Genomic DNA, 27,594 nt, shown 5'->3' with positions numbered 1-27,594 from the left:
TATTTTAACTAAAGCCTTTTATTCTATACAACTGTGAAACATCATTTACCCTTCTGGCATTGCAGACTCTTCCATTAATCTTTCCTGTTACTGTGTTTCAGGATGGTTAGAAAGAAAAAACAGAAGGAAAATTACAACCTTGGGCTGATCAAACAAAAAATTACTGCGAGCAACTCCAATGTATACAATAGGACAGGAAGACAATCAGGAAACAAAACATAACCCAAACAGTGCCTATTGGAACAAAGACCCTTGCTATTAATAAATACAAGTCAGGACAATTTACCAATAAAAGTTAGTTCTGTTTAACTATTTAATTCACAAATAGCACTAAAAATGTGCAGTTAAAGCACAATTGTGTCAAACTAAGCAGTACACAGGAATGGGGATAGAAAATTGAACCTGATTCTCAAAAGATGGGAAAAGACATGCTAGCTTAATTCTGAACCATGGTTTTGTCTAAGCAATGAACTTGTTTTGCTGGGTTAAAAGTGCAGAAGGGAATGACCATTTTGACTATATTTTGACTATTTTTTCAAATAAAACATGATGAAAAATACTTTACTTTTTGTCTGACCAATACAATCCCAGTAATATAATTTATTGGGACTTTCCTTAGGCCTCAACCTAAATCTTGATCACAAGATACAGGAAGGGCTAGAGCATGTGTCTCTTGAAGAAACTCCAATAATATACTGCCCCTTGAAGGCACTTGTGCTTCTGCTTCAGACAAGAGTCATTTCTAAACCATTTCTCTAAGAGGATTTGTAATTTGCTCTGGCTACAAATGGTTTCCTGGGATATCCCCACATTTTCTCACAAAAAGCTGAAAGGCCCTTACCCTCCCTCCCCCCAATAAGTTAAACTTCTATAAAAGATTACCATGAGCCTATGATAGTCACAGATTTTTAGAAATAGCAGTGAAAACAAGATCTGCATAAATCTCTAACAAAAGAACAATTGCATATAAAACCTCGGAAAAGAAGAATCAGTATTTTTATCTCATGAATATGAAATCTGCTGAGAAGTTTCTGAAGTTTGACATTAAACAGATGAAGCTATAATCAGAATGGTTTTAAGTTTTAACAAAATGTCACATACCTTTGGAGCACAGTTACCAAAAATTAGACTAGTGTGTCTTTAGAACACCTAGGACACAGTGCAGGAAGTAGTTATATATATATTTAGAAAAAAAAAGAAATCTCTAAGTTGCTGCAAAGCACGTTCACTCTATTATGATGCACAGCATCACTGGACTCACACTGCTCTGATATTTCTCTAGTGTTCTTATCCTGCATGTCAACAGCTCTCTAAAGCAATTAACACAGTTCTCATGTTAACCCTTGGTTTGCAATTAAATGGGCCATACAATACCTATTTTCTGGTGTTTTCTTTTCCAAATTTCTTTTAGTGGTAGAAATGCTTAAGTAACCTGTGAGAAATCATTGCTGGAACTTTATGAATGGAATGTACTAAAAATACCTTGTGTGCAGTTCTTAATTACATTGTGAACAGTGACTAACACTGCCAAACCTGTTTGATACAGAGCATGAGCAGATGAGGGGATTATTATGTTCCGGAAAAAAAACCAAAAGCAAAAAGGAGGAAGCAAATGTCTGCACTGGGTTGTCATCCACTCTCTGTACACCTCACACAACACGAACCACTCAGGGACCTCCCATCTCACTGACTGAGACTAGGACAGACTTTAGTTAAAGTCATATAGATTTTTTTTTTCCTCTATATTACAGGTCTATTAGTCACTTCAATTAAATGTTTACTTCCCGTCCATACTGAGGCATTAGAAGTCTCATCTATCTTATAGGGGTTCAGTGGGCTGCTCTAGAACTACTCTTGGAACCAGCACAGCAAGGTCAAGTGAGTAATGACTGCTCTGGGTCCACGCTGCCTCACGTCGATTTCTGGCGGTAGTGAAGCGTCAGGTCCCCGCCACTCTTCCAGATGAAGTGCTTGACAGTCCGAAGGTCCATGTTGGGGTCCAAAACCTACACAACAAAAACTCAGCTTTTACTTCACAAGTCTGCTAGGCTGGCAGAAATTAAAAAAAAAAACAAAACAAAACAAACCCTCCAGTTCACCCACAGGATGGTATCAGTTTTCACAAAGATGAGCCATGCAAAGACTCAGATTTTTCAATTAGCAACTAAGCCTGACGCATTACTGAAAGATTTTAGCAGAATAACATGTAACTTTAGATTACAACCACCTCCTCAGTACCTAACCTTCATTACACTTATCAGGCAATTAGTGGTTTTGGATCAATTTTGAAAACTGCCAAAATGCAGAACTCAAAACATTCCAGAAATGCTAAAAATACAACTCTAGGGAATTGTATTAAGCCTATTAGTTGACTATGACTAAGTAACCCTAAAAGGGCCCCATGTTAGACCAAATTAAACAAGTTTATTATGAAAAATCTTTCATCTGCCTATCTGCGACTGACAGAAACTTGTGTCAGCACTAAGTTAACCTAATGTCAAAACATTTACTTGGTTTTAAAGGTAACACAATCTACAGCGTATTTCAAGCTCAGAACTCAACAATTCACAACCAATTCACTGCTAGGGTTTGGTTTTGATCACAGGGAACTTACCTGGTCCTGGCACAGAAGTTCAATCTTCTCCTCTGCTAGCACAGCAATGTCCTCCTCCTTCTCTTGTTCTCCAGCTTTCTCATTGTTGGAGGAGCTCGTTGTCTGAGACTCGTTATCCAAGTTTATGATTTTCTCATACACGTGTTCCATCACTTTTCTCACCTGCAGCATGTCACTGGCTGACAGCCGGTCTCTACAGGAGTTACAGAAGTTTGTCAGGTAAAAACTTGAGAAGCAAACTGTATTTCTTATCTTCACAACACCTTCTCTTTAGCTGTAAGCAAACTATGCAACTATACAGAGATCATCTTTATATTGTCTAGTAGTAAATTATCAGGATCATCCAGAATACCATGACTGTAACAGCAATTTTTCCAGAGGCACACAGCAAAAAACTCAGAAATGTGATTGAGATATTCAAAAGACCAGATAAAAATCTGCATTGATTTCTAACCAACCCAGCTCCCAGTTACACCTCATGGGACTGGCAACTAGTTTGCATTCCCTACTGGCAGTTTTTGTCCCTTTTCCTTTCAAAAAGCAATTATTCATCTCTCTTAGCAACAGGAAACAAAGCTGTGGTTCTGAACAGAGTAACAATCTATAAATTCATCTGCTGATTAAATACCACAAAAGACAAAGTCCTATTCCAGTAGTTAGTTCTTAGACACTTCTTAGCATAAACTTGTACAACTGCCTGTTGAACCTAAATCCACAGCTCTTTTAAATATTCTGATATAACTTAGTGCTTTAGAGCAATGCTGCTAAAGAACTTCTACAAATTCATCAAGCACAAAACAATTCTCTGGGAAATCAATGAATTGGTTTGGAGGGTTTTGTTTGTTTTTCTTGAGCTTGCAGGTTTTTTCTGCAATTTGGATATTTTAAGTTGATATTCATATTTGCATTACTTACTTTTTTAGAGTTTTTGCCCCTGATGATGAATGAGGTTGGAGGTAGAAGGGAATCTTATTGAACTTGGGCATATTTTTCTAGAAGGAAACAAGTTTCAGAAGTGTTAATTTAGGATGAACCCTTACCAGCTCCTATTTGTAGCAGCTGCGACACGAAGCATATTCAGATCCTAATTATCAAAACCCATGAGAGATTTCTAATCAACATCCCCACCACAGCCAACTTCCAAATTACTCATACTCCTGAGACACTTCAATTTAGATGATGCACAGATCATCTAGCTTTTGAATATAAATTATCATTTATTTCAAAGGCAATTAGATAGTATCAAAAGACAGCAGCAATATGAAATGTATTCTCTGTTCCTGAGTTCCTCACTTGAAAAGATACCAATTATGCACAGGACTTTGAATTCTTTGTCAAAGACAGTCTGTCAAAAGAAATTGAGCAAAAGTACCTCAACTGGACACATCAAAAAATGATGCATCAGGAAGGGTCTTGATTACAGACCTTGAGATCACATATTTTAAATACAAACAGCAAAAATTTAAAATGTCATTTGAGACATTGCAAAGTTAATTGTAGTACATCTCAAAAAACTATAAGAGGCCAAACTTATACACCCAATACTTACATCCACAGTGATGTCAATTACCCATTGTGGCACCGTTTCATTAAGGAGCATGGATTCAGTTTCACCCCCTGAGTCCCGACATAACAACCTGAGACACACAGAAATTACCTTTATTGTAACAACAATTATTGTCATTTGCATTAAAAAAGCTTTCAGGAGAGGTTCTGCCCTTTTAATGGGCAAGGAGCCTGAACTCTGTTAGGATCATAAACTCACTGGGGAAGAGATCACTTATTTTTTGTAAAGACCAGAAGGAGCTGTAGGAAGACAGATCCCAGAGCAGAAACAGGGAATAGATCCTAGGAGACTATGGCTATGACACAGAGAATGTATAAAAGTACTTTGCTCTGGACTGTGTTATGTTTGTGTGTTGAAGTACAGAACTGTCAGGAGAAGGGGAAAGGCATCTGGCATAAAGCAATTTTCTCCTCCTTGGGAAAAATGAGCTTGGCATGTAAAGTATCTGCTATGCTCTAAGGGAAAGAATAAAACCACTACCAGGAAATGTACACATGCAATGATGCAAAAAAGCCACATTTCATTTTATAAATTGCAATGAAGTATTTTGTCAGATTTCTGCAAGCCACCTTTTGGCTCCCATAAACAAGGCTTGCTCCCTCCAGTGGGGTCTTTCCAGTGTCCCCTTGAGGAGCAGCTGCATAAGAGGGAAGATCCACCAGAACAGAATGCAGCAAATATTAAACCTCAGGGACAACATAAATGCACTGATACTGCAGGGAAAAAGTCAGTTTTCCAAGCTGAAAGTGGTTACCCTGTTTTACTGACCAAAAGTTACATCATTATAAGGCCTGTTCAGCCTGGGAAACAAAACCAACAAATCAATCATGCCCCATCCCTTACATTTAAAATACACTATGTCAGTAAATAACAAACAATTCACAGTGTTTGCAAGCTCAGCACTTGTTTTGCAGCACTATTAAACAGTCTCTGATGTATCACATACCACAGTTAGGTTTTTCAATGTAGAATGAGAAGAAATAGAAGGGTAATTACACACATTGCAATACAGAGCATGTGTTCCTCCCTGCCAGAGATTAGGACCTTCCACTGGATCATTTTTGGGAACAGAAGTCAACTGTCTATTGAGTAGCAGCTCCTGAGTAATTATTGCTCACAGACCAGCACAACACACAAGAATCTAAAGCAGCACAATTTCATTCTAACACACAGTTCAATTTATCAGTTTGCAGAAAGAGGGCACCCAAAAACATCACACACAATTAAAGACTATACACAACCCTTACCGCTTTAAAATCCCACACCTTGCTGATGTTCAAACTCACATACTCAGTTGGACAATGCCAAATCATCATCAACAGCTGCTTATTTTGCCTGTCAAGGGCACCTCTTACCTCTTACATGTACACAACAGATCCAAAGAACAGTTTTGGTAACATTCCTGCTTGCACTAAGAAAGGGATAGTTCAGCCACTGAATTTGTATTTTTAAGCTTTTATACCTGAACAAAGTGCGTCCTCCAGCCTCACCAAAAATAACTGGTGTATGTGGTGGCACTTGGAAGTATCCATTTCCTTTCTGGACTCTGTTCTCCTGCTCCCCATTCACTGTTGGAAAAAACCACATAAAACAGCAGTGAGAGTGCACTAGGCCTTAAAACTGGGCACGCATCCCATCTACAGCAGATACATTTTGTAAATGAATAAGATAGTAAGCGTCACAAAAACCAAGAAAATCCACATTTCCAAGATACAGCAAGTACATAAAAAGAAACACTAGAGAGCAACAAGATCAATACAGGTTTTTGGACGGCCTATTTCAAAAGCCTGTGGAAAAAGGAAAATAAAGCCCAAGAGCCAAAACACAATTGAGTTTTTTTTCCCCACTTCTTTTGTCAAACTGAACAATACTAGTATTAGGAATTAACTAAAGTGACTCTGCTGAGACAAGACTGTTCTTCCCTCTAGAGTGACAGTACAGAACTCCAAAGGGTTGTTTGCACTGCTCTTCTACCTGGATTTGCCAGATGTCAAAACAATGTACTAGGAAAGCTCAGACTCACAGTGCCTTGAAGTTCCTGTGTTATAAATTCAATTTATTTTAGCTAATTACAGCAGTATGGGACTTCAAAGACTGAAGAACCTGATTCCATATCAAGTGGATAGGACAAGATTAAAGAAAAATCAGCATTATTCATACATCTCTTGAACAGTGCAGCTTCTAATCAATAGGTATCTTGAAACAATGTAAGAGAATTTGGATGCCTGACTTGCATTTGGGAAAAATCATCACCATTACACTGTAGCACCCCCTCACTGTATCTGAAGAGATGTTGAATTCAAGCGACATTAAGAAGTTTAAATGGCACAGACTCATGAGATGAATGATTCCTCAGCTTTCTAACCAGAAATACATGTAGCCAAAGAAAGGTCAGAAAGTGTAAAAAGCAAAGAAACCAAAAAAAGAAAATCCATATTGGAAGGTGTAAACATGATACTGAAGTTACAGCGAGTGAAAAATCCTATTGTTTGAAAGATTTTTTCATGACACTTCTCTGAACAATTGAGAGGAACAACACTGTACGTATTTTGTGTTTACTTAAACTCGTATCTCTATGAAAATGCCAGTGTCTCACAAGTACACTTCACCTCCTCAAGTCACTGCTCAGTGACAGCCTCCTAATTTTTTTCTTTTGGAATAGCAATGAAAACTTATTCTGTTGTGAGTACTCCAAACATTCCACTAACCCACAACTCAGGAATAAGCAGTGTAGCATCAATAACCTAACACCACAAAAGCCTGTGAGTGACACTTCTCAAACCCTGTCTGGCTCCAAGCTGTAAACTGCCAATACACAACAGTCTGAGAATCAGCAACTGGATCCAGAAGAGTCTGCCAAGTGCTCCAACCCTCCATAGAGGCCAGTTTTGAAAGAAGAAAGCAACTAATTCTTGGCACAGTCTCGTCACAAAACAGCAAGACATGCTGAATATACAGTTCTTAATTTCATCATCTATCTACAGAAAGTAAATGCCTACTCACCAAATATGAGACTTTTCAGTCAATTCTGACCTGGGTTGAAGTGATTTCCAACTCAGGAGTTACAGAGTCTCTTATTTTGCCAAATTCAGTCTCTATCTTACATTTCACACGGCTGTGGCTTTCATCTAAAGCCTGACTGGACTTAGCATTGTTACCTTAAACACCACTTTAAGGTGTTTTCTATAGAACTATTCCATATATTATTACACTGAATGTATTTTTTCCAATAAAGCTTCTATTTTATTTTGTTCACAATACCTAGAAGAAAACTGGAATTAGGTCAAGAGAATACTGGCTAATGTTGGATAACTGAATTACTGCTATGTACTGTCATTATCTAGTGTTTCCTTTCCAAGTCAAGCCTCAGTTTGATAGAAATTGTTTTTCATCAATATTTTTCATCATATTTCTGTAACTTCAGAATCATTTCTTCACCTACTTTTTTTACAGACAGACCTAGATTTTTGCTGATACTTTCAGAAGTACAACACACTTTCTGGCGTACAGCAAATTTAGAAGTGCTAAAAAACAGTAAATCTATAATTCACAGGGAACTAGGTCTAAGACAACAAATGTTGTATCTGTTTAAGAAGTAGATACATAAACAAACAATGCAGGGACAAGTAAAAAAGGAAAATATTAAAATACTAACCATGGTTTATCTCATTTTCTTCTTCATCCATTGGATTGATATGTGTTCTAGGCCAATACTCCAGAAGTGCTTGCAGCAGAAGCCCTCCAAGGTTTACTGTCAAGGCACAGCAAGACAGAGAACTTCAATCACACAAAAAATTCATGGGCAACGTAATAGTACCCATTTGATCCACAGCTGAAAATTCCCCAAGAGTTTGAGCAGTTCTGTTCCCAAAGGAAACTATTTATGGGCACAGAAATCTGCTTGTCAGTCTGAGAGCTGCATGTTACAATCTTTCATGAAAAGCTGATTTTAGAATCCCTGCTGTTGGATCACTCATGTGCTTTAATATTCTCTACATTAGGTTATAATTACTTTCCTCCTTTTACATCTTGAGGGTTTAAAACAAGTGTAAACCCTGAACACGACTGTTTCAGAAAAAGAGGAAATACTTTGGAGAACATGCTACAGAATTTAGTATTAAGGAAATAAGCCCCAAAATCCAATCAGATACTGACATATATGGCACTGGAATACTTCAAAACATATATACTGGAATTTATTCTGATTTCTTTGTTAAAAAAAACACCAATATTAGTTAAAACTTACATTTTGGATCAGAACCATCAGGACTGCTAAATCCAGCATCCTTTGCTGAAACCCAGGCTGCAAAGCAGTCACTTTCATCCAAAGTAATTGTCAACATCTGTTAGCAAAAGACCAGGAGGAATGTAATAGTTGTTTGGGATTAAGTAACTCTATAAATTTCTAACTTTGCTCCTACTTAGCTGGGAATACAAACCAAAGAATTTCTGAAAGCATGATAGCACACTTTGGTTACCAAATTCTAATAATTCATAATTCGTATTGGTGGACTAAACCACAAGAAAAAAATTAATAAAAAAATTTGTTACTCAGATTATTAAGAAGAGGTAAAATTTGCTGGTTTACTTGAAAATAAATTTACTCCATCAGACAAGCAATGAATGTTCTTCTAAAGTTAACAAATTAAAACCTTTTTGAACAAACAATATATGAGAAAATGTGAAAGATGACATTAAAACAACAGATTTAGGAGCTGTATCTCACCCCGGTTTTCAAGTCCACTGAGAACCAGTTTGGCACATAAACCATTTTAAATCTTTTCTTAATTTCTTCTTCAAAATCTACTTTCCCAAGGTCTTCAACTTTACATGCCTGTTCACCAAAAGAAATGTACAAAAGTACTGAGCCATATCAACACTTCGAGTATTTTCCTTGATTTTCATATACACTTGGAATGATTGGGACTTATGATCTCTCCTAACACTGCAGCCCAAAAACACACAAGGTTAAATGTTAAATCTTTTTTCAAAAGTCAAACAATAACTTATATGGTAAGTAATTTTTATTCTTCATTTATCTCCGAGGTAGTGGCATCAAGCCAGTAGAGAGGTCTGCAAATATTACTTCAGATTACCAGAAAATACTTTCCCTACACTGAGTAGACTGCTGTCTTCTAATACCCTTTGTCATTCTTCTCCCCATCAGTACCAACATTTCAGCACTCCATCCAACACCAGTATTTCCTGCACATCAAGCAACAAATTCAGCTCAACTACTGCAATGGGAACAACAGTGAGTGAATTCCTGTGCAGATGCTTTATGTCTGTCTTTTTCATACTTTTACTTTAAAAGTCCTTTAGGTAGTTCTGTTAAAATCCAGATTATTATAATCCACTTGCAGAGTCATCCTGAAATACTTGTTTTAGGCAAACACTAAGGACTGCAACCTTGGAATTTGTTCCATCAAAATGCAGGAAAAGCTACAGGAAGCAAAGACTGAAGGGTGCAGCCACAGTTAGGAAAACCTCCCTCTCTTCTTCCAGCGTCCTGAATAAAGTCTCAGCTTTCAAGTGCAGGGAGCAACACCCTGACCTGGTACATAATCTCATCTCTACAGTGAATATGTATATTTAAACATATATCAAGTGACACTTCTCACAGCCTTACCTGAATGAAAGTAAAAATTAACATTAGCATTTGACTTTGGTCCTGAGATCTAACACTGCACATTTAAATACATACTGAAATAAAGAAAAGTTTTCCAAATATAATCTAGATAATTTTTAGAATAAATCTGTATCCTCCAATTTAATTTCATTTCCACTTCAGTCAACAACTCAGTAAGTTGGCTGAGCATGCTTTACCTCATTACGGATCTTGGCTGCATAGTTCAAGAAGAAGAAAATATTTAGCATTTAAACAGGCTTTTGCCAGAGAAGAAATTACTGACCATCTCACTGCTGTGGGATTTGAGTCCTTTCTCCCTGCACTCTTTCCCCTCTCCTCTGACCAATCACTGGGTAAAGCAACACAAAGAAATGTCACACCAAGTCTCCCCAGGCAACACTAGGCTTCCTTCTGTTCATTTTCCTGCCTTACCAGCAAGCACAAGCTCTCTTTGGAACAAACCCCCACCAAAACAGACATTACTATTTCCTGAAAAAAATTCAAGGGTCTGAATTTCAGGAGAATGCAGATGTCAATAGTGGATTGAATTCAGGTGAATGCAGGTATCAGCCTCACATGAGGGAAAGCTATGAAAAATCCTGAAATGCCCCCTCCTTTTTCAAAAGGCAAACTTTGCATGATATCTTGAGACAGAAAGATGATTGACTTTCTACCACAGAAATCTCAAACACTAAAAAATATATATATAAAGAAAGTAGCACAAAATAATTAATCATCCAACAGTAGAAAATCTGAAATTACATCCTTACCTTCAAGACATCCCAGTATGCCACATTATTATTTGTGTCTTTGGTTAATATGTGCCTCTTGTCATTAAGAATGTGGCACTGAATAATACTAGCACCCCCTGGCAAACAAACAAGAATTAAGATTACTAGTGTCATTATTCTTTTCTAATATCACATTAAATTAAATTGCATAACATGACATGCTGTTCTTTGGTTTCACTTTTTTGTTTAAACCTTGGATGTCACCAAGGTTCAAACATGATTTTAACTGTAACTAACACTGGACAGACAATAACCACGTTGTTCTGGTTGAAATCAAAGTATCAAGTTTTTAAAAAACTGAGTCAATCTTAAAGCTCTATCACTTGTGCTACAGAGAGCAGATTTTACAAGGTCCTCTGCTAAACAGCTGTTTACCTTTTATAACTTGGTCAGGCTGTGTACACAGGGGTGGTATGGGATTGGTACAATCGTTATCATAATCTCCTGATGCTCTAAAATTATGGATTCCCTTCAAAGTCTAAAGAAAGAAAGAAAATAATGACACATTCATAATCATCTATAAACTCTGCTTTTATCTGTGATTAACAACTGCCAGTTAATGCTGCTACTTAGATGTTAACTATCCAGTTCCAAGAAATATAATTTATTTCTCAAAGGATCATAAATAGAGAGCAAAGAAAATTCAAAGCTTCATACCTTTTGAGCAATTTCAATATTACTATTTTATGATTTATTTTAAAGAAAGCTTACAAATCACAGCACATCCGAATCAAATTGAAAGCAGCAGCCCAACAGTTCCCAAAGCAAGACTGCAAATCCCATGACTACTCAACTGCACTCACAGACTGTAAAATGTATCACTCACCCATTTATTCACAGAGGATTTAGTTGTTGCAACCCAAAGTGCTGGAGGAGGATCAGCTGATCTATCCAGTTCCATCTAAATAATGAAACAAACTTTCAGTCATGCTTAACTTAGTTTCCCTTTAATAATTACTACTGTCTTGCCTAGACCCACTCCCATCATTGAAAGTGTATCAGAAACAGTACTACTCTCAGTCTACTGCAGAAATACAAAGTTTAAATAGAAAATAGCTACGATTAAACTTCTTAAAATCCAGAGGAATTGTTACAGTCAACAAATGAGTTGCAGGCAGGAGCCTAACAGCTGCAATGTATTAACACTGAGTAGTTAGTTACTTCCAGCATGATGCAATCTTGTCTAAGGGACAGTTCGCTAAGTACAGTATTTTCTCAATTATTTTGTATTCAGACACTTCATATGGTTAAAATAAGAATGTAAGTTTATACACTAATGGAAAAGCAGAACTTTATACATTTAACTCTGACATTACATTTCTCAGATTAATGAATCACTGTAGCCAAGATTAGAGAGAGGCCCCATCTGACTTCTGCACAGCTGACCAGCACTTTCATTTTCCATTTTGAACTGAAATTTCTCACATTCTGACTTTTCCAGAACTAAATTAACATATCCAAGATTTTATGTTAACACACTAAGCTAGAGTTCACTCCCAAGGAAAGCCATGCTGCTCATATTTGTTAGTATCTGTTTCAGTTGCACACTCCTTAAACACCTGCAGGTTCCAAGGTCATGCCACTAAAGTTAGAAACAGCAAAAAAATTCAAAAAGCAGTCTCTTTGAAAGATTCAGACTTGTGCATGCAAATATCATGTTTAGGTGTTCAAAAAAACCCACAAACAACTTTACTCCTGGTTCCTGTGAGTACGTAACAGATTCTAAAACTGTCCTGTGTACATATGCTGCTGCTAAGAAAAATCCACTTTTGTACAAAACCTTGGCAATGCCAGCTCAGTTTCTTAAAACTGTACTAGAGCCTGATAAACCCAGCTTCTCGTGTGTGAAGCATACTCAATTTCAGTAATATTCAAATTTGCATATTTTCAGTATCTTAGCTGCCAGGCATCCATTTTCTTCAGGCAATTAAACTTCAGATGCAATTTAGGAGACAGACCCACAATCCGATGAAGATGTGGTACAGTAAACATTTGTTAGCCAATGTGAATTCTTTAATCAATTTGTACCTCAAGCCACTGTTTCATGAAAAAACATGCAATTATCCTTTTATACTCTGCGGGTGACAGAACACTGGCCCATGCTGTGAATTCTCCATTCTTGGAGATACTCAAAATCCATCTAGATGTGGTTCTAGGTTCCAGTGCTCTCAGGCAGGGGAGAGGAGCGGACGAGATGATCTTCAGACATCACTTTTAACCTCAGACATTCTACAATTCTCTGAATTAAACTCAATTACCTTAAGAACCGGAGCCTTTTCTTCACAGATCAGCACCCGGATATCAGGATTTCGTAAATCTGTACAATAAATCTTCCTGTCTCTTCCTCCTGAATAAACATGAGTGAAGGCTTCATTGACCTGCAGGGCCCAAACACCTTCATCATGGACTCGGTACGTGGCTATGCACCTCTGCTGCCCAAGGGACCACAGGCGGATCGTCCCGTCAGAGCTGCCTGAAAGACACTGAGCAACAACCAGCACACTTCAGTCAAACTGCTATTTCAGGATTTCAATATATTTTTCCCCCCCCCAAAAAAGTTTGATAATTCATAGAGCTATATTTTTCCACTAAAATGGTGCTAAACAGGTAACAGCTCTAGTAATGATTTCCAGTATTTTATGTAAACAACCCACTCCACACCTAGATGAACCTGTAATAAAAACAACTTTCACCCATCAGCCCCCCCCCCTTAACCACTAAATATCTGTAATCTATGACATTAAATAATGACATTGAAATGGACTAATGACATTTCTTCTCTCTGTAAAATGCCTCTGTCTCAGGTTAAAGCACATACCTGGGTGCCATCTCTGTTCAACAACAAAGCTTTGACATTGTCTGTGTGCCCTTTGAGTTTCATTAGTTTTGCACAAGTCCTTGGATCCCACACCCTTAGAACCTATAGAAACAGACATTGGACAAATGACATGAATACTATTCTTCCCACCAACATGTTGCCTCTGCAGAAATTGAGCCTTTCCAAATGAATCAACCCTTATTCTGAACATGTAGACACCCATCACTGAAAACACATGTTAGACAAGACAGACATAACTATATCTTATGCAGCTCCAATAATCAGATGTGCTCTTCTCCTGATTTTAATTTAATTTGTTCTGGCTTCTTCTGTCTTAAAGAAATTAAAGAATGGAAGTGACTGGAAACAGGACAGCATGATGTGGACAAAAAATGTGCTTCTGAGAATCCTCTCAGATGCTTCACTGGTGTATCCTATTTTCATACTGTCTTGGAAATAAAACTCTCTCAAGGTTAGATTAGGTAAAAAAAACAACTGACAGAGACTTAAGCCTGTTTCACCTTCCTTTACAACAAAGAGCAAGGGCTGTCTCTTGGGAACACTTGAGCTTCATTAGCCCACTTTATTTCCCACCTCCTGCAGGGATCTTGAAAATTGCTGGCACCTTCTCTCCTACCTGCAGCAACCGCTTCAGTCTTGATAATCATCTGAGTCATGAGCCCTCAAAATCAGAGCTCTTGTGGGGAAATGCAACGATCTCTAACAAAGAGGGTTACACAAGATGATCTGATTGTCTCCCCTATGTATTAAAGCTCTATGGATGCATCACATCTTCAGACTGAAGCAGGATTTGTATCCTACACTTGCACTCCCACTTCAGAGAAGTGTCTGCCCTCACTATTCAAAACACAAAAGCTGCTACAGACATGACATTGAAAATGAATAAAATTGTCTCTTTATACTGAAATGGAACTCAAGTGAAATGAACCCCACCAAATTTTGCTTACCTTTTCAGTGGACCCTGATACAATAACTGTTCCCATTTGATTCATTGCAAGGCTGTAGATTGAGTCTTTGTTCCCACTCAGGGAAGAAGCTATTTCAAAATAAAATTCACATTTTCAATTTTAATGCTGTTATTTGAAAAACATATTTATTCACTCAAAACTGGTATTTTAATACTCTTTGATTCATGAAAACAGTGCAATTCTGCCCCATACATAGAGTTGCTTTAAGACTATAGTCAGCATCGTGCTGGGAAAATCCCATTCCAATTTTTAATCTACTACTGCATAAAAATGAAGTAACCCCTCAGATTTATGGTCATTACAATCTTGGTGACCTTTTGGCACCACATTTCTGTGCTAGAGCCATCAAGCTACTCTTGCTCAACTATGTTATTGGAATATGACACTTCTCTGTGATCCTGTAACACACATTATTTGGATTTAAGTGCAGAGATTTTTTTTACCAAGCCAAGGAACAGTAAAATTCTACATTTTGTATTCAAGGCTCTTCTAGTTCAGCAGAAAGGCAGAGAAGTTACACTGCAGGACTGAAATGTGCTATTTGAGCAGGGATGCTACCTCTGCATTTGTGAAAACCATATGGCAGCTCCTTAGCACCACACCTACCATCAGAGCCGAGGAATTCTACACCAACCAGCCTAACCCACTTCTGGAGATTAAAGTACCAGTCCCTCAACTCGGAAAAGCACAGACACAGCAAATGAAAATCATCTATTTCGAGAGCACAATCAGGCATTTCATCAAGCCTCAAATCCATACTATCAGTATGCCAAGAAGGCTGAGAACAGCAACAAACTGCATGGCCAGCAAAAACGTCAACCTTCACACAATGATTTATTTAGACGATGGAGCTAAGTTTCCAACTCAAGATTTGTAACCTAATATCATAATGTAATATCACATTTTGCAACAGTAGAGAAACCTGTGTTAGGGGAGGTTGAGGATGGAAATCATCTAGATGTTCCTCCCCCAGAGGGTGGTGGGGCACTGAACAGACTCCCCAGGGAATGGGCACCGCCCCAAGGCTGCCAGAGCCCGAGGAGCCTTTGGACAATGAGCTCAGGCACAGGGTGAGATTTTTGTGGTCGTCTCATGCAGGGTCAGGAAGTGGACTCAATCCTTGAGGGTTTCTTACAATTCAGGATATTCTATAAGCCTCTGAAGAATTATGCTGCATTGGTTACAGCATCCAAATGCAAACTGTCAAACGCAATCTATTATTTGGTGCAAAAATAGAGTTTTCCACTGCCCCCAGAGAACAGCTAAATGCAAAACATAGAACTGAAAACTCTTGAAGGTTAGCACACTGTTCAACAATCATAATAATTTAGGAAAAGATTACATACAGAGTTAGCAAAGTCTGGAAAACAGGAATAGGAGAATCTTAAATGTACAGAAGCAGAATTTATGCCAGAGCAAAAGCAAAGCTCAATTTCACTCTCTGCTGTAAGGGACTACCTCTCAAAAGCTAAATCTCTCCATTTAATTTGAATTATAGCTCTGCTGACTGAGAGACTGTTTAAAAATAGGCTTCCTCTTAATGCTGGTTTGTGTACAATGCTACCAGGTAATAAGATAGAAAACTAATGCACAAGAACAATTTTCATTTGTACTCTGAAAAAATCCATACTGCTTGAAAGGACTCGGGAAAACAGGTTCTTTGAGGACATATCCTGTGTTCTTTCCAACAGAAACAGTTGCTGGGGAGCACTAAAATGAAAAAAAGACAAAACTCCTCTGCTCCCTCTTCCTCTCCCTTATGAAATATTTGTGTTCCTACTCCAGAAATGCAAATTTTTCCCTGTCACCTTAGAGGCAATGTCTCCACTTCCATTTGATCTTGGGTTCAAAACAAGCACCAGCTCCTCAGTAGTCCCCATCTCCCATTTCTGATTCACTTGGATCATTTAGGTTCTGTATCACTGTTACAGTGCACAAGAAATGTTTTTATGTTTCTTTATTATACCTGGACTGAGTTTTCCTGTGAGTTCACAAATAAATTCTTCCTTCAAAAACTCTTTGTTCAAGTAGAAGACAGCAAAATTTACAGTTATCAGCAATGTTTGGCTATAAAATAATTCTACTTTCGGGGGAAAAAAAAAGGAAGAAATAGAAGGATTTCATATTTCTGGGAAATATAAAGTAAGTTTCTTTAGTCATGTGCCATCCGAATAGCATTCTGCAAGTGCAACACCGCTCTCTAAAGCCATGTCTCTTCCAAAGGCTACTCAGACATGTCAGCACAAGGCTATACTTGAATTATAAAGTTCTTTAGACAATAAACACAAAACTGACAGTGCTGCCCAGCAGATGCACCTCCGGTTTCAGAAGCTACCAAATCCATAAAATTAAACACGCCTGTCAACATCAGCCCAATACAGTAAATAAAAACCCCCACACCAACAGAACGACATGCCTGCCTCTTACAGAATCACATGAAATGTCTTAGGAATATGTTGTGTCAATTACAAATTTTAGTTTTGCAGATTTTCCTTGAGTCATTCCTAACCTATGAGCAACTGGGCTTATTCAGAAAATGAACGTGTGGCAGTGTGCAAGATGGTTCTGTTCTTTCCCAATGCACACGTGAGACTGCTACTGTTTCAATATCCATCAAACTAGATAAAAAATGAAAGAGATCAGTCACTGGGAACACAATTTTTCCAACCTACGTAAGAACCAGCAAAGTACGCTGTGGTCATGCTGGACTGTCCTTCTCAAAAAATCAACTGTAAAATAGCCAATACAAACCAGGATGCCATGACCCAGATCTGCGTTACTCACTGAAATCCAAGTGAACCTAAAGACTGGTGTGACACTTCCCAGGAGAGCAACTTAACCAGCTCTACCCTGACCATCCTAAAAAAGGCAGTGTTGGAACCGTAAAAAGGAAAGATCTCACAATTTATATAATGCCTTTCTGGGGGAGAGAAGCAGGACAGGTGACTTCCTAAAAGATGATGGTGACATTGAGAATTAACCCTGATGAGAAGAATCTACAGTTTCCCCTTGCCTTCCAATCTCTAGTGACATTAGAGCTCACCAGTATGTTATCCTCATACGGAATCAGTGCTTTTTGTTACTCTGAGTGGTTTTTAGTCTAGCTTATCTGGTAACTATTCTTCTGACAGAGATTTGACAAATGTATCAAGTCCTGCTTTAGGAGCTGTACTGTATTTTCAGCATCTACACAAAAAAAACAAAAAAAAACCCCAAAAAACCCCCAACCAACCCCAAATTATAAAACACAGAAAATGTAGGAACAAATAAGCTAAGAGAACATTTATCCAAGACATTGGTTGAGAGGTTAAAAGCCTCAGAAGTTAAATCTCTATCAAATTTCAGAGAAACCACCATGTCACAGTTCAGGAGACACAGTTCAAAGAGACTTGTCCTCTATTCTAAATGCCATGACTGTTGGCTGCTCTAGATTTCCAGCTATTACGTAACACCACAACTGGACTGAATGCATACAAACCCCACCTTCAAATTTCTTGCCCATTTTTTATGTACAGACAGAAAAAGGCATCCACAGTTTTAAACTGACCTCACAGATGATGCTACTCAATAAAATGCATTGCATTTGCCTCCCCTCCCCAGGCACCTACTTGTGACAGTATTATTTGAGGCAGTCAGTGCTGTGAGAGTATTTACATCCCAGAGGAATATTTGTCTGTCCAGCCCAGCAGATGCTACCAGCTCCTTATCTTTTGCATATGCTAAAGCTTTCACATAGTCCTACAAAAAAATAAATGTAACAATATGAATCAATGTTATCCTTTTGAAGTCTCCATCTTAAGAATGGTAAGAATGGCAGTGATCACACACAGTATTTACAGATAATGTTTTTCACCTTATGCGTCCTTAGTGTTGACATGCAAAATCCCTTATGTGCATTCCACACTTTAACAGTAGTATCTGAAGAAGCAGATATCACTAAATTGGAAAGAATAAAGACTAAATTTTAATGGCTTATATATTACTTTAGAGCATATTTCTACTACTCTAATTTGTTTTGCAAAAGAAATTAAAACAATCATTTATATACACATTTCAGTTTTCATTAAAACAGCTGCTTACACTATTTACCAAAATTACAATATACATCACAAATTAATTTTACATGCTAAGAAAAGATGGAAAATAATTAAAGCAGCAGATAATTTACTTGCATACAGTTTCTGAATACTGCAGTTCTGAAACTTTTAAGTACTTACATGTTTTGCCATTGCAGCAGAGCACAATGTCATTTACCCAATCTGTGTGATGTTCCATAGATGCTATATAAGGGTCTTGCTGCAAATTAAGAAAAAAAAAAGCTCATCACCCACGGAGAAGATTGTGACCATCACATCCTGTTGTGGTATCTTCAACCTACATATAGATCCAAAGTTTCCTAATGCAGAGTTCTTTGAAATCACTCTCCCAGAACCTTTCTGTGAGAACTACAGAGTTATGTAAGACACCACAGTATGATCAACATCAAAAGGATTCTGTGATCACAATAATTGGCAGCTGTTAAAAAAACAGCATCAGGTATAGCCCTGTAGGCAGCTTACCAGCAAGATAGCTTGGAAAAAGAAGTAGGTTTAGAGCCAGGAAGGCTCTCCTGACTGACCTTGTGCTGATTGACACTCCATATCCTTATGATGGAGTCCCGGCCTGCCGTGAAGAGTCTGTTTAATGCTGGGTCCAGCTGAAGTGCATTTACCCCGTTCCGGTTGTACTTCTCCACTTCATCTCTAATCACATAGGAAACCTAAAACACATTTGCACAGATCCAATTATGGTGTTAAGATAGTGACCTGGCCATAAAATCTGAACATCTAGTTTCATCTTTGTAAGGTTCTTGAGTTGAAAATACAAGTTTTACAGGTATTGTCTGTCAGTTTGAAAGTTACCAGCACCACCAAAGGCATTTGTCCCCAAAAATGGGAAAGGGTCATAGAGAAGATTCTGCAGTCATAGAACTGGAGCCCAAAAGATTCTTTTAATCATTACAACTTAAGCTTAGTCAGACCCAGAGAATCCTCAGTTCAATTCCCTCCTGTGTGTGCATACTCTGGGTGATCTTAGACAATACACTGAGTCTGTGTCTCACTTCCAAGTGGGTTCCACAGTTTCTACAGGTGCAGTGCCAGTATTTCCCAGCCTCACAAAGGAGAAGATATAGTCAGCATGGCTTACAAAACACTGAAAGACTGCAGATACAAATTCAATAAATGTCACTACTATTTTTAAACCAATTTTTTAAGAACTACCTACCTGCCAATACAATAAGAAACTCAAACTCGTAGTGCTCTTTCAGATAAATTATTCCATTAGTTGCTTTCCTGCCACGTTTGACAGTACTGTGTAAAGGTTATTTCATGGATTTGTTCAGAAAAATGAAAAGGAAATTTCAGGAGACCCGGAAAGGCCACAGCAGTCTCCATTATGAGTGTTCAGTAAATACAATTCTAAGACACTGCAGTTTCTTCAGAGCTACTTCACCCAATTTCCTGATCCCTGGGTTTACACACTGCTCTGAGGAAAGCCCTCAGGCTGAGGGAAAAGGAGGGGAAGACACCAGTTATGCATCTGCCCAGATTGTATAAAATATAATCAGAACAAGGTAAAATTTCATGCTTGGTATAATCAAACCTGCTCAAAGCAGGAATCCTTTGGATACACAAGCACCAGTGTTTTGAAAACCCTTATAAAGAGTAGTCTTGGGCTAGAGATCTTTCTACTCCAGTAATTGTGTTAAAGTAGCATAAAGAAAATGTTTTCCAGATCAGGCCAGTGACACAAAATAAATCCAACAAATTAAGATGCTCAGTGGTCCTTATCACAGAAGAAGTATTTCACAGCAGCTCAGATTCTGTACCATGAGAGCTGACAGGTCCATTTGGTGAACGGGGGAAACACCTCCATCAGATTATCCCACCCTCAGGCAGCACAGCCAGAGCACTGATGCCTCCAGAAAACACGTCCAGCACCATTCTCTGTTTGAGAAACAGCTGCAGCAGCTCTACAGACCAACACTGAAGGATCAAAATTAAGAGCCTCCTGAATCCTTCTGCCTCAACACTCTCCATTACCATTCCACAAGTCCTTCACTACACTTAATGTAGTGTACATAATACATAATTGCATATGTACAATATATGTACATAATTGTATTATTATGTCTCAGTGCTCTTAAGGAACTTCTGTCAGCCACTCTCAGCCCTCTCAGTATCACAGCTCTTCCTCCCAGTTTTAGACTGTGTCCTCATTTCCAGTACTTTCAGCCTCTCTCACCCATTCCAGACTCATCCATAACATTCTCACTATCCATGCTCAACTTTCCACCTACACACAGCACCAGAGACGCTGCTGAGAGAAGACATCATCGACCACACACAAGTGTTATGTTAAAACACTTCAAGCACTTGGGGTATTATTTCTTTGTGAGATGCAGGGAGCAAGATGTCTGTGCCATTCCTTACCTGGGCTTAATCAGATCATGTCTGCATTGCTAAAAGACTCACAATGATTACGTGTACAAAATAAGTTTGAGTCCAAGTCAAGGTTTACCATGATACAAACACAAGGCAAAGGGATGCCCATCAAATTCACACTGCTGTCAAACTCTTTGAATAAAGAAAATGAAAACACTCAGTTAAAAATACTAAATGTGAGCAGCTAAGACACAAACCTAGAAGTCAGTAGAACAAATTTAAAGTTATTGAGAGAACAATATTTTTCTGACACAGTATTAGGCTCAAGATCAGCAGGGCCCTTCACCTGTAATTTTTCCAAATGCTAGCAGGATATCCTTTGAGAAATCCTCAATTTTTGGATTTGTTCCTCCTCTGTCAGTCACCTTCCATATTTGTTATATTTTCAGGTATAATTTAAAAGCTCTTCATTCCACTCATAAGTTAGATTGTCAAACTATATTAGTCACCTAAGCATGGTATTGCTGATGCTTTTTGCATATAATGATGTTACTCTATTTAATTTAAAGGAGCTCAAGAAAAATACAGCCATTTTATTTAAAAATGCAAAAAAAAACCCCCAAACCCAAATGATGGCTTACTTTAGTAAATAAAGTACTTTCCATATATGATTAAAACTTTCACAGGACTTTGGAGACTGAGTCACATTTCTACATTAATCTTGACAAAATTAAAGTCAGCTCAACCAAATGCTGTTTTTCCCTCACACAAAGACATGATCAGAGGAGACTGACAACCATTTCTCATTACCATCAGTACTGAAAAACTCAAAAGTTAATTTGCCCTCTATTGCCTTTAACAACTTCCACATATTAATTTAGTTAAACATCTCTTGGCAAGTATTGTTTTTATTTCAAAAGAACTGGGATAAAAGAGAGGGGTTGTATTGTTTCAGTGTAATTGCTCCCTGGTAGATCTGAGCTGGATCTCAGCAGAAGTTGAGCAGGAAACACAACACCATCCTTCTTTCTCCCTGAGAAACTTGAGAAAATAACTCTGCTGTAACAACTGAATTAAACAAGATTAAAATCTTGCATTCCTTTTTTTTTTTTGGTGTAAATACAAGAGATCTTTGATGTAAAAAAAAAATGGCAAAACAACAAAAAGAGCTTGATACTAAATTCCCCATCAGTGACTGCTACTGTGCACAGAATTCAATCAGTTATTTTTATGTCTCCTCACACTTAGAATTTTACAAAGTGTTATTTACTGTCCACAGAAGGAATAGCATACTTGCCCTGATAAACTGTCTTAAAATTTGAAGGAGTAATGGTAAGAAGAAAAAGAAAACCCTATTTTATCAGGAAATTATAACTTCCTCCATGTCAGGGGGAGAAACTGTGACAGATATTTTTCAATCATAAAAGTAATTCTAATCCAAATTAAACATGGACTCCTTAATTCATTATTTTTTAAAATTTCTAATACTACAAGGACAAAGAAAGAAAATTGAGAGAAAATTATTGTGTGGTCAGCAAGCTGATGGGACACCACACCAACAAGTCAAATGAACACTGCAATTTGAATAGCTGGCTAAGGACAAGGCAAACCATTTGTCCTGAAAACAGTATGAACTGAAAAGGCCTCCAGCAAAAAAATGGACTCTCCAACTCATTTTGGAGACCTAATGATATCCAAGTAACTGTTAGTTGTTTACACTGAAAATACTTAATAAATTTACTTACTCATCCAAACTAAAAAATATTGAATGGTCCACTCCTGCTAACCAGTCATTCAGGCTGAAATAAACATCTTGTATATTAACAAAACTTGAACAAGACACACATCACATGTGGCTGAACTGAAAATAATCCCATGAGACATTTGTTGCACACCACATGGAACAACTGGAAAGGGAGGTATAACACCAGAAGCATCCAGGCTTGCACTTAAATGCACTAATTCCATATTAAGAGGGAAAAAATTAAGAGTTCCACAAAATCTGTTGAAAGGCTGTTGAAATGCACAGGGAACTTAAAATGCACCAGTAAAAGCAACAGCAAGTTGCCTAAAAGAGCTGAAACTTGTGTAAGGGTCGTGGATGTGCAGTCAAGTCCACAAAATCAAAACACTGACTAATAAGAACAGAGGAAGATTGCTGATAACCCACATGTGGTTCTCCATTACATTCTTATTTGGGGAGAAAAAAGGTGAGAAAGTGCTTTTTTGTTTGTTTGGACTTTTGAGTGTCATTTAGCATAGAATTAAAAAACATTAGTAGATTTAGTAAGTATACAAGTTTTTTAAAAAACCATAAAGTATATTTTCAAGCCTGCGTGCATGCAAACATATCCAAACAATATAAATGCAGTAAAGTTCTGGTTGAGGAGAAACTGCTGTGATAAAAACCACCTCTGCTCCTGAAGCACACCGATCTTATCACTGAAGACAAAGTACTGGATTCTGCCTGGAGAGGGGTGTGGAGACTCCCAGGAAATGAGGGCTCTGAGATCTCAGCAGGACAGGCTGGAGCACATCCCTGCTGTGCCCTTCCATGAGAGCACAGAGCCACGGGCAAACACAATAATTGGGATATAGATCACCTTGGCTCTACTGCCACCATTGGCTGGGAGGGGCAGGGCTGGTGGGATGTGAAATATTTTGCTAACAACCAAAGCTTTGACACGGACACTGCTGCAGCTTTTATAAGCTCCAACAACGAGCAAGAATCTTCCACAGCAGCAGTGCACAAACATCTACTCATTATAAAGAGTTTATGGGATTCAGTACCCTAAATGGATCAGGATTAATCATTTTAATGACTACCAAAGAGCTCCAGAGATAAAGCCACTGCCAACAGATACATTTTGGCACACAAAGCCAAATGAATTTCTTGCAGGACTTACAAGTGTTTCCTGAATGGGTAAGTATTTCAGCTGATGTGGGACCATGTTACCCGTTACATTACATGAATTATAACAGACTTTATCTTCAGATGGGTAATATCTGCTTTTAAAACATCCTGCCAAACCATGTGAAGAAAACAGTAACCAGCTGAGCTCTGAGGATACTCATTCTTTGTTTCTAAGTGAACAATAAAAAAAGATAGGTATTTCTCAAAATTATGGGCTCCATGAGATCTGAGTTGTATCAAGAATGAATAAGCAGCAGCGAAGTAGCAAGGAAAAAAAAACAACACTGCTTTACTGTCTTGGTGGAGGATATGTATCCCTAAAAATATGGCTTTTAACTAAGGACACTATCTGAATATTTTTCCAGGCTCCAGAATAAAAGTAATGGAAAGCATTAAGAAGCTCATTTTACCCTTTTACAACGAAATCATCATGCTGGCTATTTGTTCGCTTAAGCATTATATATGAAATAAATATATTTGTAATTCTTTTTACATTTATTATATATAAAAATAACACAGATATCACATCTAGTAAGCTGCAGTATTAGTGCAGAAATATGACAAAATCAGTTCAAAAAGATCACAATGGTTTGGTTTGGAAGGGACCTTAAAGATCATCTCATTCCAACCACTGCCACAGGCAGGGACACCTTTCACTAGACTGGCTTGCTCAAACCCCCATCCAGTCTGGCCTTGAACACTTCTAGGGATGGATAATGAGATTTTCTTATTCTGTATAAGACTTAGAGATAAAAAGTGCTTAAAATTCATGCAATCATACTATAGGGATGCTGATCTTTATATGGCAAAACTCTCGCCTGTTGTCAACAGGTTGAGTGTGGAGGTAATTTTTTTCTGGCCAGGGAGCAAGCTTGGGAGTGAAGTTACAGTGTAACCCCTCCAGGGCAGCTCCTTCAAGGCAACTGCTGGGAAGTAGCTTCACCTTGACTGCCAGGATGACATCTGAAAGCTACAGCACATCGCCAACAGCAGAGTCTGACACAGACCTGCAGCCTCCCCCCCTTCCCAAATCAGTGTCTGACACAGCCCTGCACCCTCCTCTCCTCCCCAAATCAGTGTCTGACACAGCCCTTCATCCTCCCCCCCTTCCCAAATCAGTGTCTGACACAGCCCTGCATCCTCCCTCCCTTCCCAAATCAGTGTCTGACACAGCCCTGCATCCTCCCCCCTTTCCCAAATCAGTGTCTGACACAGCTCTGCATCCTCCCTCCCTTCCCAAATCAGTGTCTGACACAGCTCTGCATCCTCCCTCCCTTCCCAAATCAGTGTCTGACACAGCCCTGCATCCTCCCTCCCTTCCCAAATCACTCAACCTCACTCCTTCAGGAAGGCAGGGCTAAGATTCACAAACACCTGCCACTGGACATTTCAAATGCCTGACTCCCATTTGAAGATTTAAATTTCTTTCCTTATTCTATGCATGGAATTTATTTTGAGGCCTAAAACATCCACTCTGATTAAACCATTAGAAACTATAATTATATGCAGAAGCACCCTAAACTGACTCTTTTGGATGGCTTTGCTTACCAGCAGAACAGGTGCATCCAAGCTAATAACAGTTCTGATTTCCATAAATTTCATGTAAGGAATCAAGTTCCTTCACGCCTGAAAGGTGTCTTTTGTAAAAGCCTCTTCTTTCAGCCTCATAGGTTTGGGACAAATTTCTCCAACTCTCTCTCTTAAAAACTCTGTGTAGAAGCATCCTATATGCTCAGCCATTGGGAATTAAAACAAATCATGAGTGGTTTTATTTTTCCATTAGCAGTTGACAGATAAAACAGACACTTAAAACTCCTTTACTGGAACAAAGTCCTGTCACTAACCAAGCAAGTAAAATAATAAGCGTCAAGAAAAAAAATCCAGCTTCTAGTCAAGCTCCATAAATGTTTTTCATGGAATGGTTTGGGTTGGAAGGGACCTTATAGATGCTCTCATTCCACTCCCTGCCATGGGCAGGGACACCTTCCACTATCCCAGATTGCTCCAAGCCCCGTCCAGCCTGGCCTTGGACACTTCCAGGGCTGGGAAGCTTCTCTGGGAAACACAATCAGTTATCTGGATCTAAACTTACAGTGTACTGCTGAGACACAGATCAGTGTCATGCACATCAAGTGTCATTGGGTGAAAAAATACCACACAGCACAGTGAGAACAGACAGAACATCACAAGCCAGCACAAACCCACATGTAAAAACCAGTTTTTGAGCTAAGCAATTCTTGGAGAACAAAAGCAGTAGTAAAAAAAAGGAAACACTGAGCTCTTGGATGCATGCTGCTGTGAGGGAAGTACTACTTGATAAATAAGAGTGCATAAAACAAATATCAAGGTATAATAAAATCCCCCTCCGAAGGGGTGCAACCTGCAAAAACTTGTTTATAGCACAGGCATTCTTTATATTTTATAGCATGTCCATTTTTTTCTGGTAAGGTAAGGGAATTCTTTATATAGAACTGACAGAGTGCTTCCCTTAACCACAGAAAGCAGTAAATGCTCTGAAGAGATGCCCACTTCCTCTGTGTGATAAATGATGTGTCCAAAAACTAAACTCACCTCTGTTTTGAAAGCTCCTAATGCTATTTTAAGACTAATCAATATTCTATTTGATCACACTGGATAGGTACAGCTGAAACTTGCACTCGCCACTAGGCAGCTTTGCACATTGATAAAGCATTAAATCTTTTCCACAGTGAAAGCTGTAAAAACATCTAAAGGGCTGGCAGTATCACAAACAAGAAGAAAAGCATTGAGAACCACAAAATAAAACTATTTTGCTGTTAAAAAGTCTTGACTTTTTTATACACACTTCGGTAATTCCAGTCTCCACCGAGGCTACAACAATCTGCTCGCAGCTGCACGTGAGCCCAAACCACAGGGTTTAATCCTTCCTCAAGTGTGCTGAGAATGTCTACACCCACCCGACTGCCTGTGCCATGGGTTTCCTTCAACAAACGCTGCCTGCAGCTGGCAAGGAGTACTTCTGAAATGTGAGAAGAAAAACCCCTGCTCCTTGCTCATGTGCGCAGAGACACAGAGTGTTTTACAGAAGCTAAGCAGAAATAGGATGCGAAGCAGATCAGAGCATCGTGGAATGGTTTGGGTTGGAAGGGACCTTGAAGATCACGCAGTTCCAACCCCCTGCCCTGGGCAGGGACGGCTTTCTCTAGATCAGCTTGCTTAGATCCCCATCCAGCCCGGCCTTGAAAAATTCCAGGGATGGGGCATCCACAGCTTCACTAGGCAAACTATTTCAGTGTCTCACCATGCTCGCAGTAAAGAAATTTTTCCTAATATCTAATCTAAACGTACACTGGCACCGGACACAGCCGAGCCAGCCGCGGCAGGAATGTGCAGCTCTGCCGCTGCTGAGAATTCACCAAAGCAGGTCTGGAGGGCACCGTTCTCTCGGTCTCAGCTTACCTCCCCCCGCGCTCTGCCGCTTTTGATCTGAGCTGCTTCAGCTCTGCCTCCTGCGGGCTGCAGAACCCGACCCCGTCGGGCAGCGAGCGGCAGCTCAGCCCCCGCGGTGCCTCAGGCAGCCGCCCGCCCTCGTCACGGCGGCCAGCGGGGACGGGGGACAGACCCCGGGGGCGTGCGGCGCTGCCCGCCCTCCCCGCAGAGCTCTGGTGGGAGAGCGCGGCGACTGCGCTGCCATAGAAACCCCCAAGGCCCGACACCCTGCAGCCGCCGGCGTGGCCCGCGAGGCTCCGGGCTCCCCTTGAGCCGTGCCGACCCCGCCGCGCCCTCACCTGCACTTTCCGCCGCCCCGCCGTGTTCTGCCGGTGATGCGCCGCCATCTTGCATGTTGACACTGTGGCGTCATGTCCGA

At 39.1% G+C, this 27,594-nt stretch overlaps 1 protein-coding gene across 1 annotated transcript; it reads right to left on the bottom strand.

Annotated features, from left to right (window-relative positions):
- On the bottom strand, nt 1-27,594 carry WDR48 (WD repeat domain 48). The gene is made up of 19 exons (XM_066201324.1): nt 27,515-27,594; nt 19,027-19,167; nt 18,626-18,704; nt 18,262-18,344; nt 18,017-18,146; nt 14,388-14,476; nt 13,420-13,521; nt 12,860-13,084; nt 11,428-11,502; nt 10,977-11,079; nt 10,581-10,678; nt 8,908-9,015; nt 8,428-8,524; nt 7,837-7,932; nt 5,644-5,749; nt 4,164-4,251; nt 3,530-3,606; nt 2,615-2,807; nt 1-2,006 (listed from the first exon to the last, which is right to left on the bottom strand). Exons 1-19 carry the CDS (start codon nt 27,560-27,562, stop codon nt 1,911-1,913), a joined length of 2,034 nt encoding a protein of 677 aa, XP_066057421.1. The 5' UTR covers nt 27,563-27,594; the 3' UTR covers nt 1-1,910.

Source organism: Chamaea fasciata, unplaced genomic scaffold (genome assembly GCF_029207755.1).
Source record: "Chamaea fasciata isolate MVZ Bird 193981 ecotype frontalis unplaced genomic scaffold, bChaFas1.0.hap1 SCAF_1, whole genome shotgun sequence".
Lineage (NCBI taxonomy): Eukaryota > Metazoa > Chordata > Aves > Passeriformes > Sylviidae > Chamaea > Chamaea fasciata.
This window is presented reverse-complemented; position numbering and strand designations above follow the sequence as displayed.